At 40.5% G+C, this 15,642-nt stretch overlaps 1 protein-coding gene across 5 annotated transcripts in view; it reads right to left on the bottom strand.

The window, feature by feature from the left end:
* RHOBTB3 (Rho related BTB domain containing 3) overlaps nucleotides 1-9,279 on the bottom strand; it is a 58,090-nt gene extending 48,811 nt beyond the window's left edge. For all 5 annotated transcript variants that reach the window (XR_004967769.1, XM_036310712.1, XM_036310710.1 and 2 more), the window contains exons 1-3: nucleotides 8,874-9,279; nucleotides 8,478-8,703; nucleotides 2,924-3,110 (exon numbers count right to left, since the gene is read on the bottom strand). Coding sequence is in view for 4 of the 5 variants with exons in the window: in XM_036310712.1 (XP_036166605.1) it covers nucleotides 2,924-3,110; nucleotides 8,478-8,703; nucleotides 8,874-8,875 (415 nt within the window). In the remaining variant the exon portion in view is untranslated. The remainder of the gene's footprint in view (nucleotides 1-2,923; nucleotides 3,111-8,477; nucleotides 8,704-8,873) is intronic.
* Between the last annotated feature and the right edge of the window lie 6,363 nt (nucleotides 9,280-15,642).

Here is a 15,642-nt window from a genome sequence, read left to right as displayed (position 1 = left end):
AAATTATGAAAGAGAACCAATTAGAGATCTTGGATATGAAAAATTGTTGAAATTTTTAAAAAAGCAAAACAGCAGAATAGACCCAGAAGAACTAATTTGTGAGTTGGGGAAGAAAAAGAAAAAAAGACCAAGAATTCTCCCATAATGTGACAGGGAGAAATAAGGGATAGGAAATAAAAAAGATAAGAGAAATGGAGGCAAGAGCCAGAAGTTTCAACATCAGTCTCCTAAGAGTCCCAAAAGGAAAGAATAGAGAAAATGAAGGGAAGGTGCTATCTGAAGAAGTCAGGAAGCTGGGCGTTCCCAGACCTAAGAAAGACATTAAGTTCTTCACATAGTTCAATGTGATGGGCATATGACACAGAGGATACACTTATCTTGTATTTTAGGCACAACTTTACAATAGAAAATTATGGAAATAAGATTAAAATATCGGATTAGAATAAGGGTATCAATGATTTAAAATATATATGCCTAGAAGCCCTGACACCTAAAGTAATGAACACCCCAGAGCCCTGATCTTGGTTTCTAAATATCATTACTCATTATCAGGAACCAGGGCTCCTGGAAGAAAGAACTGATTCCAGGCCTGGTGCAAGCAACGTGTAAGGTGATCCCAGGACACCTTGTGCCAGAAAATAAGGAAGAACTCAAAAATTAATTAGAGCTAGCTTGAAGAGGCCCAGGAATGTTCCTGCCACCCACTGTGCTGATTTATTTGATGCCATGACACAAAGATGCCAAGCTAAAAGGCAAACACAACACAAACTATAGTGCCCAGCACCACTGTGGACAGTGAAGAAATATACTGGAAGAAAAACTGGCTATCAATTTCTTCTCTCTATAGAAAACATTAAAAAGTGGTTATCACATAAAGAGGTTATCAAAGACTATGTAGCCCCCAAAATATAAGAAAAGTTAAAGAAGTGTCAAGCTGTTAAATAATAGAAACATTGTTTAAATATTTTGTGGTATTTGACAGCTGTTTAAGATTTGCAATCTGCTGTTGCTTTTCTCTTTCATAAATATTCACACTTGTGTACATATATGTATCTGTGATTTTGTAGTTGTTTTTCTTTTTCCTTACAAAGAACCTCTAAAATTGTGTAAGTTTCAGGTCCTACAAAATCTGAAACTGCCCCTTTAGGAGATCAAAAAGAAGGCCGCTATGACAGAAAATTAAATGACTAGGATCTGAAATCCAGTGAATATGGAGAACATGAGTTTGAGATCCATTTAAAATGTAAAATCTAGAGCTCCTCAGTCAACTGGATATAGGGGATGGGAGAGAAAGCGGATGACTCTAGTTTGGATGAATGTATAGATTTGAAATTATTCACCGAGACAGGGAATTCGGTAGAGTGAGGAAGATGTCTGGAGCTATGGGTCATGAGGGAGACTGGAGCCAGAGAAAGAGACTGGGTAATCATCAGTGTTGATACAGGACAAGCTGGGGCAAGGGATGAGCGGGTTCCTGGTCAGAGTAAAGAGCAGGAAAAGGTGAAGTCAACAGATGGAACTCTGGGCAGCAGCTACAGGATGTGTTGCTGTATGGGGGGGGGGGGGGGGGGGGGGGGGGGAGTGGCGGGGGGGGGCAGTAAAGAAGATAGAACTAGAATAATTACTAAAGTACAAATAACTTTATTAACAAAAGGAAGAGGTGTGTTTGAATAATTTCAAAGAGCGAATTATTATTGAAATGTATTACATTTGGCAATAAGCATATAACCTGGCAACCCTGAGTGAGAACAAACTCAATGTAATTATAAATGTCAAAATTAGACTGTAGCGCACTGAAGAATGAATGAGAAGATATTTTCAAGAATCATGGCCAGCAGTAAGCAGAAAAATAGAGAAATAGAGGGGATGTGGGGTCACGGAAGGGTCAAACCTACTTTATTTGTATCTACTAATGTTAACCATGTACCTACCCTATGACTCAACAGCCCCATTTGCAGGTAGAAACCTAAGCATCATCAAAAGGAGCATGGATAAATAAATCACAGCATAGTCACACAATGGAATATGCAGCAATGAAAAGAACAAATTACAGATAAGCACAACACAGATGAATCTCAGAAGCATTATGCTAACTGAAATTAGTCAGACACCAGTCATTACATTTCTATGAACTTCAAGAATAGGTAAAACTAACCTATGTTTTTAGAAGTCAGAATATCGGTTACCTCTGGGGAGGGGTGTTATTATAACTGGGAAGAGGAGAGAGAGCCTTCCTACGCGCTGCAGATGTTCTGTATCTCCATTAGTGTGATGGCTGCATGCATGTACACGTATGTAAAAATGCTGTACTCAAAGATTAGTGAACTTCATGTCCTTCACTCTGCTATATCTCAATAAAAATGAATAAACGAATAAAACTAAAAATTTAAAGACTGTTCTACTGAGAAAATACTAGCACTGCTAAGAAATATAAGATATCACCAAATCGCCGAAACCGGTTTGGCTCGGTGGATAGAGCGTAGGCCTGCGGACTGAAAGGTCCTAGGTTCGATTCCGGTCAAGGGCATGTACCTGGGTTGCGGGCACATCCCCAGTAGGAGATGTGCAGGAGGCGGCTGATCGATGTTTCTCTCTCATCGATGTTTCTAACTCTCTATCTCTCTCCCTTCCTCTCTGTAAAAAATCAATAAAATATATTTAAAAAAAAAAAAAGATATCACCAAATCAAAGTGATTTTTGAGTTGGCCCTGAGATATTTGATGCATGGTAATCATAGCAGTTTTTAATACTTTCCTTTGATATCTCATGATCGTATCCAATGATGAAGAGATAATAGCTGGCATCTGAACCCACAATCATGTAGGCTTTTTTTAAATAAAAATTATATTAATCATTAATAAACTTAGCTTTATTTAAAATTAATATGGTACTCTCATTATAAAAGAGAAAATGGAATACTTACCATTTTGTCTGGTACCAACAGCAGCGATGATTACAGGAACTGAATTTAATGCTCTTTTTATCACCGGAATATAATTATCCTTCACTTCATGGAATGAAAACTTGTCATTTACGTTGTATTTGATCACAATGATGTCGGCACCCCCAATCAGATTTCGAGAGCTGTACCAGTCACTGTCAAAAATGTCCTAAACCAAAATGCAAAGAGTAATCTTTAGTCTGTGCTCAAATCACTCATGTAACAGTAGTTTATTTATTTTTGTTATATTTTAACTTTTGGAATTCATTAAAAATTTTATTTTGCAAAAGTAACTACACAATTTTTGAAATGTTTGAAGTTTACCAGCTTTTTAATTACTCATTTAGCCTAGACAACTAAGTAGTGGTAGACAATCTAGAGAATTCCTGAGAATCTAAGGAAATAAACAACCTCTTTCAATATTTGTGTTTAAAAATAAGCACTTTGTTTTATAATGAGGCCTTATTCTCACCACCTAATAATTTTAAAGACATAACGCAATACATTAGATGCAAAGCATCAGCATGAGTAAGAAAGCTTCAAAGGATTTTCCGTGACCCAGTTAGACACTGCGGAATTACTCAGTGTTTTGAATTGTAATGCACTGTAAATTCTGTGGAGCTCCATATATTTTATTCATATTTTCAAAGTTCATATATACTTTCATGTATACTTTGGACAGCACCACATGCATACAGTGTGTACATGCATGTGCATGGTGGGAAGGGTGTCTCCATAAAAAGATACTGTGTATTATAAGATGCTAACATGGTAAGAACTATACTTGCAGTTCATGTATTTTGCTCATATAAACTAAAAACTTAGGCCCTAGTGGGGTAGTTTGGTTGGTTGGAGTGTTGTCCCATGCTCCAAAAGGTTACAGGTTTGATCCCCAGTCAGGGCATGTATTGGAGGCAATCAATGGGTATTTCTCTCTCACATCAATGTCTCTCTCTCTCCCCCCTTCCTTTCTCTCTATCAATGAAAACATATCCTCAAATGAGGATTAAAAAAAATTCAGGATGCCCTGACCAGTTTGGCTCAGTGGCTAGCAGGGGTGGGCAAACTTTTTGACTCAAGGGCCACAATGGGTTCTTAAACTGGACCGGAGGGCCGGAACAAAAGCATGGATGGAGTGTTTGTGTGAACTAATATAAATTCAAAGTAAACATCATTACATAAAAGGGTACGGTCTTTTATTTCAATAGTTTTATTCATTTCAAACGGGCCGTAGTTTGCCCACGGCTGGAGAGCATTGGCCTGTGGACTGAAGAGTCCCAGGTTCGATTCCGGTCAAGGGCATGTACCTTGGTTGCGGGCACATCCCCAGTAGGGGGTGTGCAGGAGGCAGCTGGTTGATGTTTCTCTCTCATGGATGTTTCTAACTCTCTCTCTCTCTCCCGTCCTCTCTGTAAAAAATCAATAAAATATATTAAAAAAAATAATTCAGGATAAGTCTTTCTAGTTTTGAAATATTTACTTTTGCATGAGATTTCTAATATTTACATTTAGAACTGGGGCCAAGAATAATTCATTATGGACTCTAGCCCTTAAAATTCAATGCTTTAATATTTTAAAAATAATTTTTCAAAGTTTTTGGTGTGCATAGTACAAAGAAAATATCTTTCTGTGTCTTAATACCACTGCTAAATATGCATAAATAATTTCATCTCAAATTCTAGTTAACTATTCATCATTATTTGTCCTGTCATGTGGCCTTTTCTACGTATTTCATGGATGTAATAAAGCTGGATTAAGAAAATAGACAGTGATGCAGGCAAATACGGCCCGACGCCTATTTTTGTGTGAATAAAGATTTACTGGAACACACTTGCACACACAGACACAGACACACACAGAAATAAAATAGGTAGATGTGGCTAACTGGTCCAAAAACTGTTGGATTACGAAAGTGTTCATTTTGACATAGGAGTCTAAAACAAGGTTAATAGTGTTTGCATCAATCAATCAAGATCTGTGCCTGTATATCAGGGCTCTTACCCTATGATGGAAAATTCTAGAGAAGTGTAACCCAGCAGTGCCCTTGGGCAGACAGCTTCTTCTCACCAGTATCTCCACAGCCCCAGCAAAACCTGTGTCGATTCCCTCACCTTCCCAACCCACCCATTTCCATTTCCTACAAGTACACTCAGAATAACAAGGATTACAGATTTTTTAGGTATGCCTACCCTGCTGAAAGTAGGATGAATACCACATTTTTAAAGGAAGATTAAAACAAAAAACCCAAAGGCAAAATATAGGAATATAAAGTGCAAAGTCTTGCACTTAGTAGAGGGTGTAAGATGGGGGAGAAGTGAAGTGGGACACAGATCAAGAAAATGTGAAAGCTTCCCAGCAGAGCTCTGGCTAATTTCCAAATCCCAAACCACAAAATCCATTCAGTTCCAGTTGTATCTGTTACAGTATTCAAACTCAAAGTATATCAGTATTAGAGGGTATGTAAGTTTAACAATGAAAAAGGACGTCAGAAGAGATAAACAAAAACTAAACATAAGTGGAATCAATAGTAAGCAGCAATTTAATTCTAGGAGAACAAAACAAAAGTAACTTGCTCTTTGCATTCCAAATAGTTCAAAATTCCAGAGTTACTGGAGAGATGTAAGGGGGCTGGGGGGTGGGTAGGGAGAGAAACATTTAAGGGAAAATGTCATGAGAAAATGGGCTTTGGTATCATTAACACTATGGTACTGGGAATATCAAGACATAAATCATTTTATTTTTAATACAAATCAGACAGAGTTTCAAACCTTGCACAAGAAAACTGTATGCATTACTTCACTGCTTCTTATGGAATTATTTTTGGTAAACAGGAAAATATCTAGAAATAAAATAACTGCAACAAAAAGGGTGGGTTTGAGGGAGACATACTAAATACTGAGCTACATAAAATGAATCTGAAGCACATATATTTTAAAATGCCAAGTTTATATGGCAAGGATCCAGAGTAAGGCTACAGATCTAGAGACGATAACTAGAAAAGAGAAGCACAGCTATCCCATTCTAGCTCCAAGAAAACACCACATTTCTTCTCAAAGAGAAAAATGCGCCACTGGTTCTAGACATATGAAGGAAATAAAAATTTCCCGCCCCTTGTAAATCAGTTCCCGGATTTCCTCTAGGAGGTTATGTAACACAAGGCTTGGAGTCACATTTGGAGAATCAAACTCATCTTTTTAAAACTAAAACTAATCTGAATTTTTACAGCAAAACAATTTTATTCCACTTGATTGTGGGGCTGCAAATACAATACTAAGTACTAACATTTCTGCATCGATGTATTGTATTTGTTTAAATCTTGAATGATGTATGGGAAAACTACTTTGGCTTAGTATAAGTGATACATGGCTACACTAAAGTTGTAATAAATACTCTATTATAGGAGCTAGCACTTATTGGGACCTGCTACATGCCAGTTTCTATACGAAGATCTTTACCTGAACTATCTCATTTACTGTCCAGCACAGCTCTAGGGGGCAGGGATTATTATATTTACTTTCTACATAGGGAAAGTAAGGCGCAAAGAGAACAACTGACTAAGTAGCAATGTGAGGATCTGAAATCAGGTCCTTTTGATATCAAAACCTGTGCTGTATCTGCTCTGTTATATTTAACTAGAGGCCGGTGCATGAATTCATACATGAGTGGGGTCTGGCCAGCACACCCCAATCAGGGTCGATAGGGCCAGACTGGCTTTGGGGAGGGACTGTGGGCAGCTGGCTGGCTGGCTCCGCCCCCTGTTGAACTCCTGGTCAAAGGGAAAATTTGCATATTAGCCTATTATTATATAGGATATTCTGACTTAGTACATGTCAAATATCAGCTGATGAATACAATCAACTTTAATATCTCTGATGTGCTTTTATTCAACACCAAGAGAAGAAAAGCACCTTATAAAGAATAACTCTACAAATGTATTCTACTATGTCTGCAAACCATTATAACCTAGAAAATTATACCTGGCTACAAATTCAGTCCCTTAAATAGGGCCCGAGTCTAACCAAACAAAAGGTGATTTTATAATAAAACATAACAATAAGTAAACGGCAGTAACAATCACTGGGGCTTATTTGAATCTATTTGTAAGATTTCGTTGGATCACAAGTACTGCTGTTTGCTAAATTAACAACATAAACAGGAAAGAGTTAACAGCTCAAAGAAAAAAATGTAAAAGGTAATCCTAACATCCTAATTCAGCTTATTTTATATTCCTGACATATTTCCTCTATTCCCTCAATGGTTGATCAAGTTCAAGTAGAACCAATGAGTTTTAAGACTGTAAAGTCTTTCACAATGAAATACCAAAGTTAAAAGCAGTGTTTTATTTGCTTGCATGGACTTCAAAGAATAAATTCTCTATCAATGCTTCTTATGATCAGCAGCATCTCTTTCATCACTAGGAGTTTAATAGCATCACTATTATTGAAAAGGCCCGTTTTTCATTTGTTTTAGTCTATTAATGTAAACTGCCTTTAATCACAAATTTATTTGGACAAGTGATCTTTTTCCACAATATAGAAATTTGTACATTCTATACATTTCCTTAGAAAGGTATATTAGTTCCTTATTGCCCCAAATTCGGTTTTTAAAACTTGCTAAATGTAAAAATCTCACATAATGATAATTTGTATTCTCTTTTTCAGACACTAAACTTTCTTCTGTTACAAAATCTAATCTTTAGTAGCAATGTAGCTCTAATACCAGTAAAGAATCAGGCATTTTCAAATAAGATTAAACGAAAACATTAAAAAATATGATGTTATTGTGTACTGAAAACATAAGTGTCAGGGAGTAGATTCCCTTCTCCCTCTATCGAACAGTCAAGAATCGAATTAGCATTTATCAATTTCATTACCATTGCTGTCAATTATCGCAAAATTTAAAGCTTTTAAAAAATTCCAAGCATATTAGTAGTATCATTTCTGATTTATGGATCACTAAAATCAAATGCCTAATATATCAAGAGTATCCGTATTATTAAAATTAAAAACACTAGTTAAAAAATGTCAAAGGTACATAGCAATATGAATGAGTTCTTTAAAATTAAGTCTCAGTCCCTTTCTTTCTCCTTCCAGGTCCTGTTTCTGACCTGCCCGGTGGAATGTATGTGTGCCTGCGCGGAGCTTCAGAGAGAGGGTTTATTTTTAGAACACTAATATTACGCTATCACTCCCAGGGCAGGCATGAAAACATTGCTCTCTGCTGGCGAAACTTGGTGACCCCGTCCCTCGTGGTTGGCACTCTCAGCTGTCAGCGTCTACCAAGGGACAGGGCACAGCCGCGAGGTGTGAGCGCTCCGCTTCCCCTGGGCTTTGCGCCTTCTAAGAGTGCGCTTTGGGCTGCTCCCTGCCCAACGAAACAAAGAACCAAAGGTTTCCTCTCAAATCTTCGAAAACGCTAGCCGGTGATCCGGTCACCTCAAATACATAAAAGGGGGGGAGGGGGGAAGGAGGAGGAAGAGGAAAACAATGAAAGAAAAGTGGTGTCCGCCTCATCAGAGAGCAGCGCCGCGCCTTACCCAGACGGGACAGTCGTGGACCACCAGCTTGACGTTCCCAAACGCGCTGGCCTGGTACTCGGTGAACACGGGGCGCGCCACGGTGCTGGTCGCGCTCAGCAACAAGCTGCTCTCGTCCCCCGAGACCAGCGGGCTCCTCCCCAGGTACGTGCGGATGAGCCCGGACGGCCGGCTGTCCTGGTGGAAGGAGTCCCCCTCGTTCCCCAGCGCCACGATGTGGATGGACCTGCGGGGCACAGAGGGGCCGAGCGAGAGGAGCGCGCGGTCAGCGCCCGGAGCACTCGGTCCGAACAGGAAGTGCGGGGCGGGCGCGCGGAGGCCGGGCACCAGCCCCTGCCCTGGGGCGCAGCACGCGCGCCGGGGAGAGACAATGGCAGGACCCCGCAGCGTACGTACATGATCTCAAATCCCAGGGCCGGGCGACGACTCGGAGAAATGCGGCTCCCCGCGGCCTCCCGGTCCGGTGAGCGACGCGCGGACCTGCAATCAGCTCATCCCCGGCCGCGACCCCCTCGCGTGCTCCACCGCGGCGCGGCCGACGCAGAGCGGGCCCCGCCGGGCAGCGAGCACCGGGTGGGGGGCGTGCGGGGCCAGCCGAGTGCGCGGGGCCGGCCGGTCAGGAAGTGCCCGGGAACATCCAGGACGGCCGCGCCGCTCCCCACCTCCGGCCACCGCCACCGCCGCCCCGGGAGCCCTCGGCGCCCCGGCGCTGCAGCCCGTCTCCGCCACGCTCCCTCGGCCGGGCAGCTGTCGCTGTCTGCGGCTTCTGCTGTTTCTTCCGCTGCTCCTCCTCCTGGCCGAAGGGGGTTCGGAGAAAAGCTGGGCCTCCGCCCCCTCGGCGGGGCGGGCGGGGAGGGCGCAGCACGTGCCGGCCTCGGGGGGTCGGGCGGACGCGGGGGACGCGCAGCCGGGGAGGCCCCGGAGCCCGGGAGGCGGCGGAATATATAAATGAATAAATGCACCGCCCAAGCCGGCGGTGGAATATAAATGAATAAATGCACCGCCCAAGCCGGAGCTCCCGATCGCCAATCCGCCCGCAGCAAGTTTGTTCAACTCGAAAGGCTGTAACCAGAGCCAGGGAAAGGGGGGTGGGGCGCTGAGGCCCCGCTCCCTGAAGACTGGAAAAAGGAGGTTAGTGAAGCGAGGGATTCACGCCCGGCGGCCCGACGTTTCCCCCGTGGCCTGGACCCAGAGTGTTTCACCGCGTCTGCCGCTTTGTCGTTTGTCAACACGTACTTCAGCTCTTTTCTAAATTCGCGCTTGCGGGGTGCGGTGGGGGAGGGCGGCATTCATGCTGGTGCAGAAAGGGCTCTTTGTTCACACACCAATTGGCTAATATCGCTCTGGGGGGGATTATTTACAATTTCAAGCTACGTTTGGCATATTTTACCAAAAACTGCAGGATATTAAGTGCTTGGGTTCTTAGTGCCGTGGTTTTAAACAAGTTATGCATGAGGTGTTCGACGCGTTTACAAGCTGAATGTTAGTTTTCTTGGAGATTTTTACCCCCAGCACACATTATGGCTACGTATTTCATAATAGACCCTGGACCAACTGCAAAAATAATGTTCATGCTAATGCAAGGATACTTTAGATTCCTTCATGAAAACGCACTGTAGCAAAGGATATGAATGTCTCTAAAGGGCCTCACACTACGTACCTCGGTGCAAATGAACACTGGAATAACTAATACCAAGAAGGGCCAGAGGTTACCCGGGGCTCAGCTTCTCCATAAACATGAACATTCTTACAAGTGCTCTGTGTTGAAAGAGTTCTTGTTTATTCCTTTATTCATTTATTTCGCCCAACTTTAAAATTTTACTGCTGCTTTTCTCAACAGCTATTTTGAGGGTATGAAGTAGGAAGTACTGAGTAGAGCAGTGAGAAGAGTAGGGTAAGAGGCCTTTGGGACGATGGGCCCTTGTTGCTCCCATGAAAAGAGTGTATTAGCATCTTATGCTCAGATAGGGCATGGTAGGAGGCATTCTTTCTGTAGTCACTGATTTTTTTTTAAAAAAAATATTTAATTTACCTTTGCACTTAGTATAATTTATCTTTTAGTCTCCAGAACCTAAGCCATCCTATAATATTTAAGTACAAGAAAACCTTTTCTCTTGGGTCAATAGAAAATATATTTTCTCGTAGCCCTTTCCAGTGACCACAGGTCAAAATCAAAGACACATAATGGATGCATGGATAAATAAAAATGTGATATATACATACAATGACATAGCCTCAAAAACAAGGAAATTCTGTCATATGTTAAAACATGAATGAATCTTTAGGGCATTTTAGTAAGTGAAATTAGCCAATCACAAAAGAACCAAATACTGAATTTTCCCACTTATATGAGGTAGTTTAAGGTAGTCACACTCTTAGACACAGTGGCCACTAAGAACTGGAGAGAGGGGGAAGGGAGGAGTTGTTTGTTCAATGAGTATAGTTTCAGTTGCAAGATGAAAAAGTTCTAGAGATCTGTTGCAAACAAGAGGCATATAGTTAACACTACTGTAATGTACAGTTGAAAATGGTGAGGATGCTAAATTTTCTTGTGTTTTTACCACAATACCAAAAAGAGGGAGAGAGATACTGGGAAGTGGTAGGAAGGGATACAGGATGCATTTCCCCTCAGTTATTAAGTGAGCCAGCCCTGTGCTGAGTAGGCATGGGAGCTACTAAGACACATAAGACTCAGTCTTTACCCTTGAGAAGCTAAGTCTACTACTAATGGTCACTATATTGTGAATATTAATGCACCCAATTCTTTTGAAAACATACTGGTTTCTTAAATAATCCTAATACAGGCTAATGAATCTAGTAATAGAAGTGGAACTACAAGAGTAAAGTCCAGTGAACATTAAGCAGAGATCATTAGAGCAAGTTCATAGAGAAGTAAACATTGTCTTAGGTCTTAAAGGATGAAGAGGAGATTTGGAGGAAGAAGAGGCTGGAAGGGAAGGAGTACTGGACATCATATGCAAATCACATGCAAAGGTCTGAAAACATGGAAGATTGGGACTTGTTCTGGCAACAAGAGCTGAAATGAGTGCTGTCCAGCAGATTCCTTTATTACAGCAGGTCGAAAAGAGAGTGGTAGAGACTTCCCAAGAGATTTCCAAAGGCAGACCTGGTGATGTTCAAGTTATAGATTGGGAATCCCTAGACCAACCTCTGAATGTATGACAAAGCCTGGCTAGATGCTAACCAAAACCCATTTTCTCTTCCAGGACCCATAGCTAAACCATATTTACCAAAGTTTTTGCATGTAGGTAGGATCATATGATTAGTTCTCACCAGTGGAACATAATCCCTGCTGAGCAGTTAAGAGAAGGTGTGCCTTCTGCACTCTTTTTTATCTTTCTATCTACAAACTGGATGAAACTAGGTCAACCTTGACACCAAATGTTTGAATTTGTTGGTCCTCAGTGTGGAAGAAGCTTGAGTCCCTAAATGACCAGTCACAGTAAAGCCTCCTCACAGCATGCATTGTACTGTAAGATGAATGAGAAAACATATATTTATTGAGTTAAACCAGACATTTTGGGGTCAGTTATTATGGCAGTTAGTGCTAATTATCTTGGTTAATATACTATAACAGATGATCCATTTCCTGATATCTTAATGATTTTTTTCATAATTATCTTAAAACATTTTTATAGTTATTTCCCTTTTATTTACAACTATGTGCCTGGTGCATGAAATTCGTGCACTGGGGCGGGGGGGGGGGTTTCCTTCAGCCCGGCCGGGGCTCCATGATGGATCGCCCCTGCAGAGGGAGGCCCAGGCTACCCGCCGCAGTACTGCTGCTGGATAGCCTGGGTCTCCCTCTGCAGGGGTGATCATGGAGCCCCCCGACTGATCGACCGCCCACCAGCCCGTGGACTGGGCCTCCCTCTGCAGGGCGATCATGGGGCAATGGCCAGGCCCCTGACCAATCGCATCACACCTGCCTTGGCTGGCCTGGCACCAGTGGGTGTCAGAGTGTGGTCGTCTGGATGGCCATTCCCCTGTTTGTTCAATTTGCATATTATGCTTTTATTATTATAGATTTTTATTTGGTTTATATATCTGTAGTTTCCCTCATTAATAGCATTAAATGTTTTTTAACCAGGGTGTAACAAATTGGATTATCATATGTTCTCCAAACTCAAGGTCACTGGGGAACACACAGGAAGTACCTCCAGCCCAAACAACATGTTTTCCGATTTTGTTGGGTGAAATGTCACCATTTTATATTCATTTTGATAGATGTCCGTATCCTCAGATTAAAGGTAGCCACAAATGAATGTAGGGAACATGGGAGGTAACTCTGAACTATTATTGGTCCCCAGCTCATGAATATTAATATTCCAACCTTTAAAAAACATGCTGGTTCCTTAATGCCTAAAGAGGAAGCAAGTGTTAGTAAGGGCAGGTCTGAGGAAGGAAGCCTGTCATAAGATTTTTCCTACTGTGTTTCAAAGAAACTAGATTTCCATGGAGGAATCTTCAAATCCATCTGAAGAGGTAAGGGAGAAAAATGCCTAGAGGGGTCTGAGCCCCTACTGCTCCCACATCAAAGTCCTATTGCCATCTATTTTTTTAATATTAGAGTTTCATGTTCATTTTTGTTAAAAATAGGGCTTTCTAATGTTACAAATATAAGACTGTTTATCTAGAGCAAGGGTCTCCAAAATGGGGTGCAGAAGATGACCCCTTGAACTTCTATTTACAAGCATATATTTGTGTGTGTGTGTGTGTGTGTGTGTGTGTGTGTGTGTAACCAAAAGAGGGAAAGAAACTAAATTTTACTAATATTTAATATGAGGCTTGGCGCTGGCTGGCACTGCTATTTGATCTGTAAGTGGGCAAGCACTAGGTGTTCTTGGGAGTGGGTGGGAGCACAGCACAAGGTGGGGGACAGAGGGCTCTCTCCTTTGTTGATTGTCAACATATTGCCACATGTTGCAGCTTTTGTATCTAAGCGGATTTATGGATGATATTTAAGTAAACTAATTGTTACAGCATGGACCAATGGAGATAATATTAATAATGCAATAATAGGCAAACACAATTGGCTAAGCTGACATTTCTGACACCCTTTGGGAGCCATATTGGGAGGTGGAAAACTAATGACTAATCAGATCTGACAATAAGTTGGCCACAATAATTGAAACATTGGTTCAGGTATGAATTTGCATCTTACTTTTGCTAACATCAACTTCACTCTAAGTGTGTAGTATAGTTAATAGATAACGATATGCTGAACTGATCACAATTAGGTAGCCATTTAAAAACCAGGCATCCAGACATGAAGATAAAACTCAACAATATTTGCAGGATATTTAAGTAAATTACTATTCAAACTGATACTCTAAAGAAAACTCACCAATTATAACTGCTATAAAGCCTCTTCTGAACTTTCTTTAAAAAAAGGAAAGTCAAAAAGCAGCATACAATTGGGAAAATAGTTTTCTTCTTGCCAAGATAAAAATGGCTGAAATATACATGGGACACAAATGGAACAAAACAACAACTGCATTCCTTTGACAGCAAACACCTTGAGAATATGGATATAAAATATTGCTCAGGACCCAAAGACATAGCTATTGGAACAAGGTACACAGTATGGGAAATTTATGATAAGGTTAAACCGAAGGCACAGGCCGTTTTTATATATATATATATATATATATATATATATATATATATATATATATATATATATCATGTTATGGTTTTAACAGATTCTGTTTCAGTGTGGTACTTATTAGATTGTGTTTTAATAATAAAATACATTTTAAAATAACATTTTTGGTGAGCCATTAAAGGAAAGTGATAGTTGAGAGGATATTCTTTCTCTAGTACATCTTTCAGTGATATTTTTAAAAACAATTGACTTAAAAAAATAAAAAAAACCTGTTGTATATAAAACATGTATAAGTGTAACCACTGATGGATTAGTTGTTTAGACTAAAAAAATATTTTTACATAAAGGAAGGAGTCCAAACTAAGATTACAATGAGAGCAACTACATTAAATTCATTCACGATATATCTCATAGACAGTTATTTTAGAGAAGAACCTGGAGCCAGAACACACACAATATAGGATATTATCAGTGTAGTTAGTTGTATGAAAGCAAGATTTGTATAGCTGAATTTTTTAAAACATTTCCTCATTGTGAAGTATCACACACATAAAGAAAGGTGCATAATATCTATGCACATAAGTTAATAAGTAATTGTAAAATAAACATTTCTAAACATCCTCCAGGTCAGGAGAATAGAGCGTTATCAGCACTCATGCAAGGGCTACAACACACGCGCACGCACACACACACACACACACACACACACACACACACACCTATCTGGTTGCCCTCCCTCAGTTATCTTCTTCTTTTTCTCAGAGATAATCACAAGCCTGACTTTTGTGATGATTCTTTATTTTTTCTTACCGTCTTAGTACCTATATGTGCATTCCTAAACTCATATTTTGGTTATCCTTCTCACTGAACTTTATAGAAGAAGCATCACAATGGATATACTCTTTGTGTCTGGGTTCTTATGCTTACCATCATTTGTAGGATCTTTCCGTGTTGATGTAGATATGATTTGTTCCTTTCATTTCTTTTTGTTGCTGAATAGCCTTCAATGTGACTATTCATTTATCCATTTCATTGTAGATGGACATGTGAGTTATTTCTACCCAGAAATAACTATTACAAACAAAGCTGCTAGGACTACTCTTGTTTTAAAACATAGTTTCTGCCCTGGCTGGTTTGGCTCAGTGGATAGAGCATTGGCCTGCGGACTGAAGGGTCCCAAGTTCGATTCGGTCAAGGGCACGTGCCTGGGTTGTGGGCTCGACCCCCAGTAGGGGGCATGCAGGAGGCAGCCGATCAATGATTCTCTCTCATCATTGATTTTTCTATCTCTCTCTCCCACTCCTTTCCTCTCTGAAATCAATAAAAATATTTTTAAAAATAAAAATGAAATAAAACATAGTTTCTTGGTGGGTATGCTGTCACAGGGTAGGTGTATGTCCTACTTTGGTAAATAATACCGAACTGATTTCAAAAGTGATTTTAATGATGACACTTCTAATTGCAGGGCACAAGAAATCTACCCACAATCCTTTATACACTTAAATATACTTACTATATGCCAGATATTATAGTAAG

Source organism: Myotis myotis, unplaced genomic scaffold (assembly GCF_014108235.1).
Source record: "Myotis myotis isolate mMyoMyo1 unplaced genomic scaffold, mMyoMyo1.p scaffold_m19_p_5, whole genome shotgun sequence".
In the NCBI taxonomy this organism is placed as follows: Eukaryota; Metazoa; Chordata; class Mammalia; order Chiroptera; family Vespertilionidae; genus Myotis; species Myotis myotis.
This window is presented reverse-complemented; position numbering and strand designations above follow the sequence as displayed.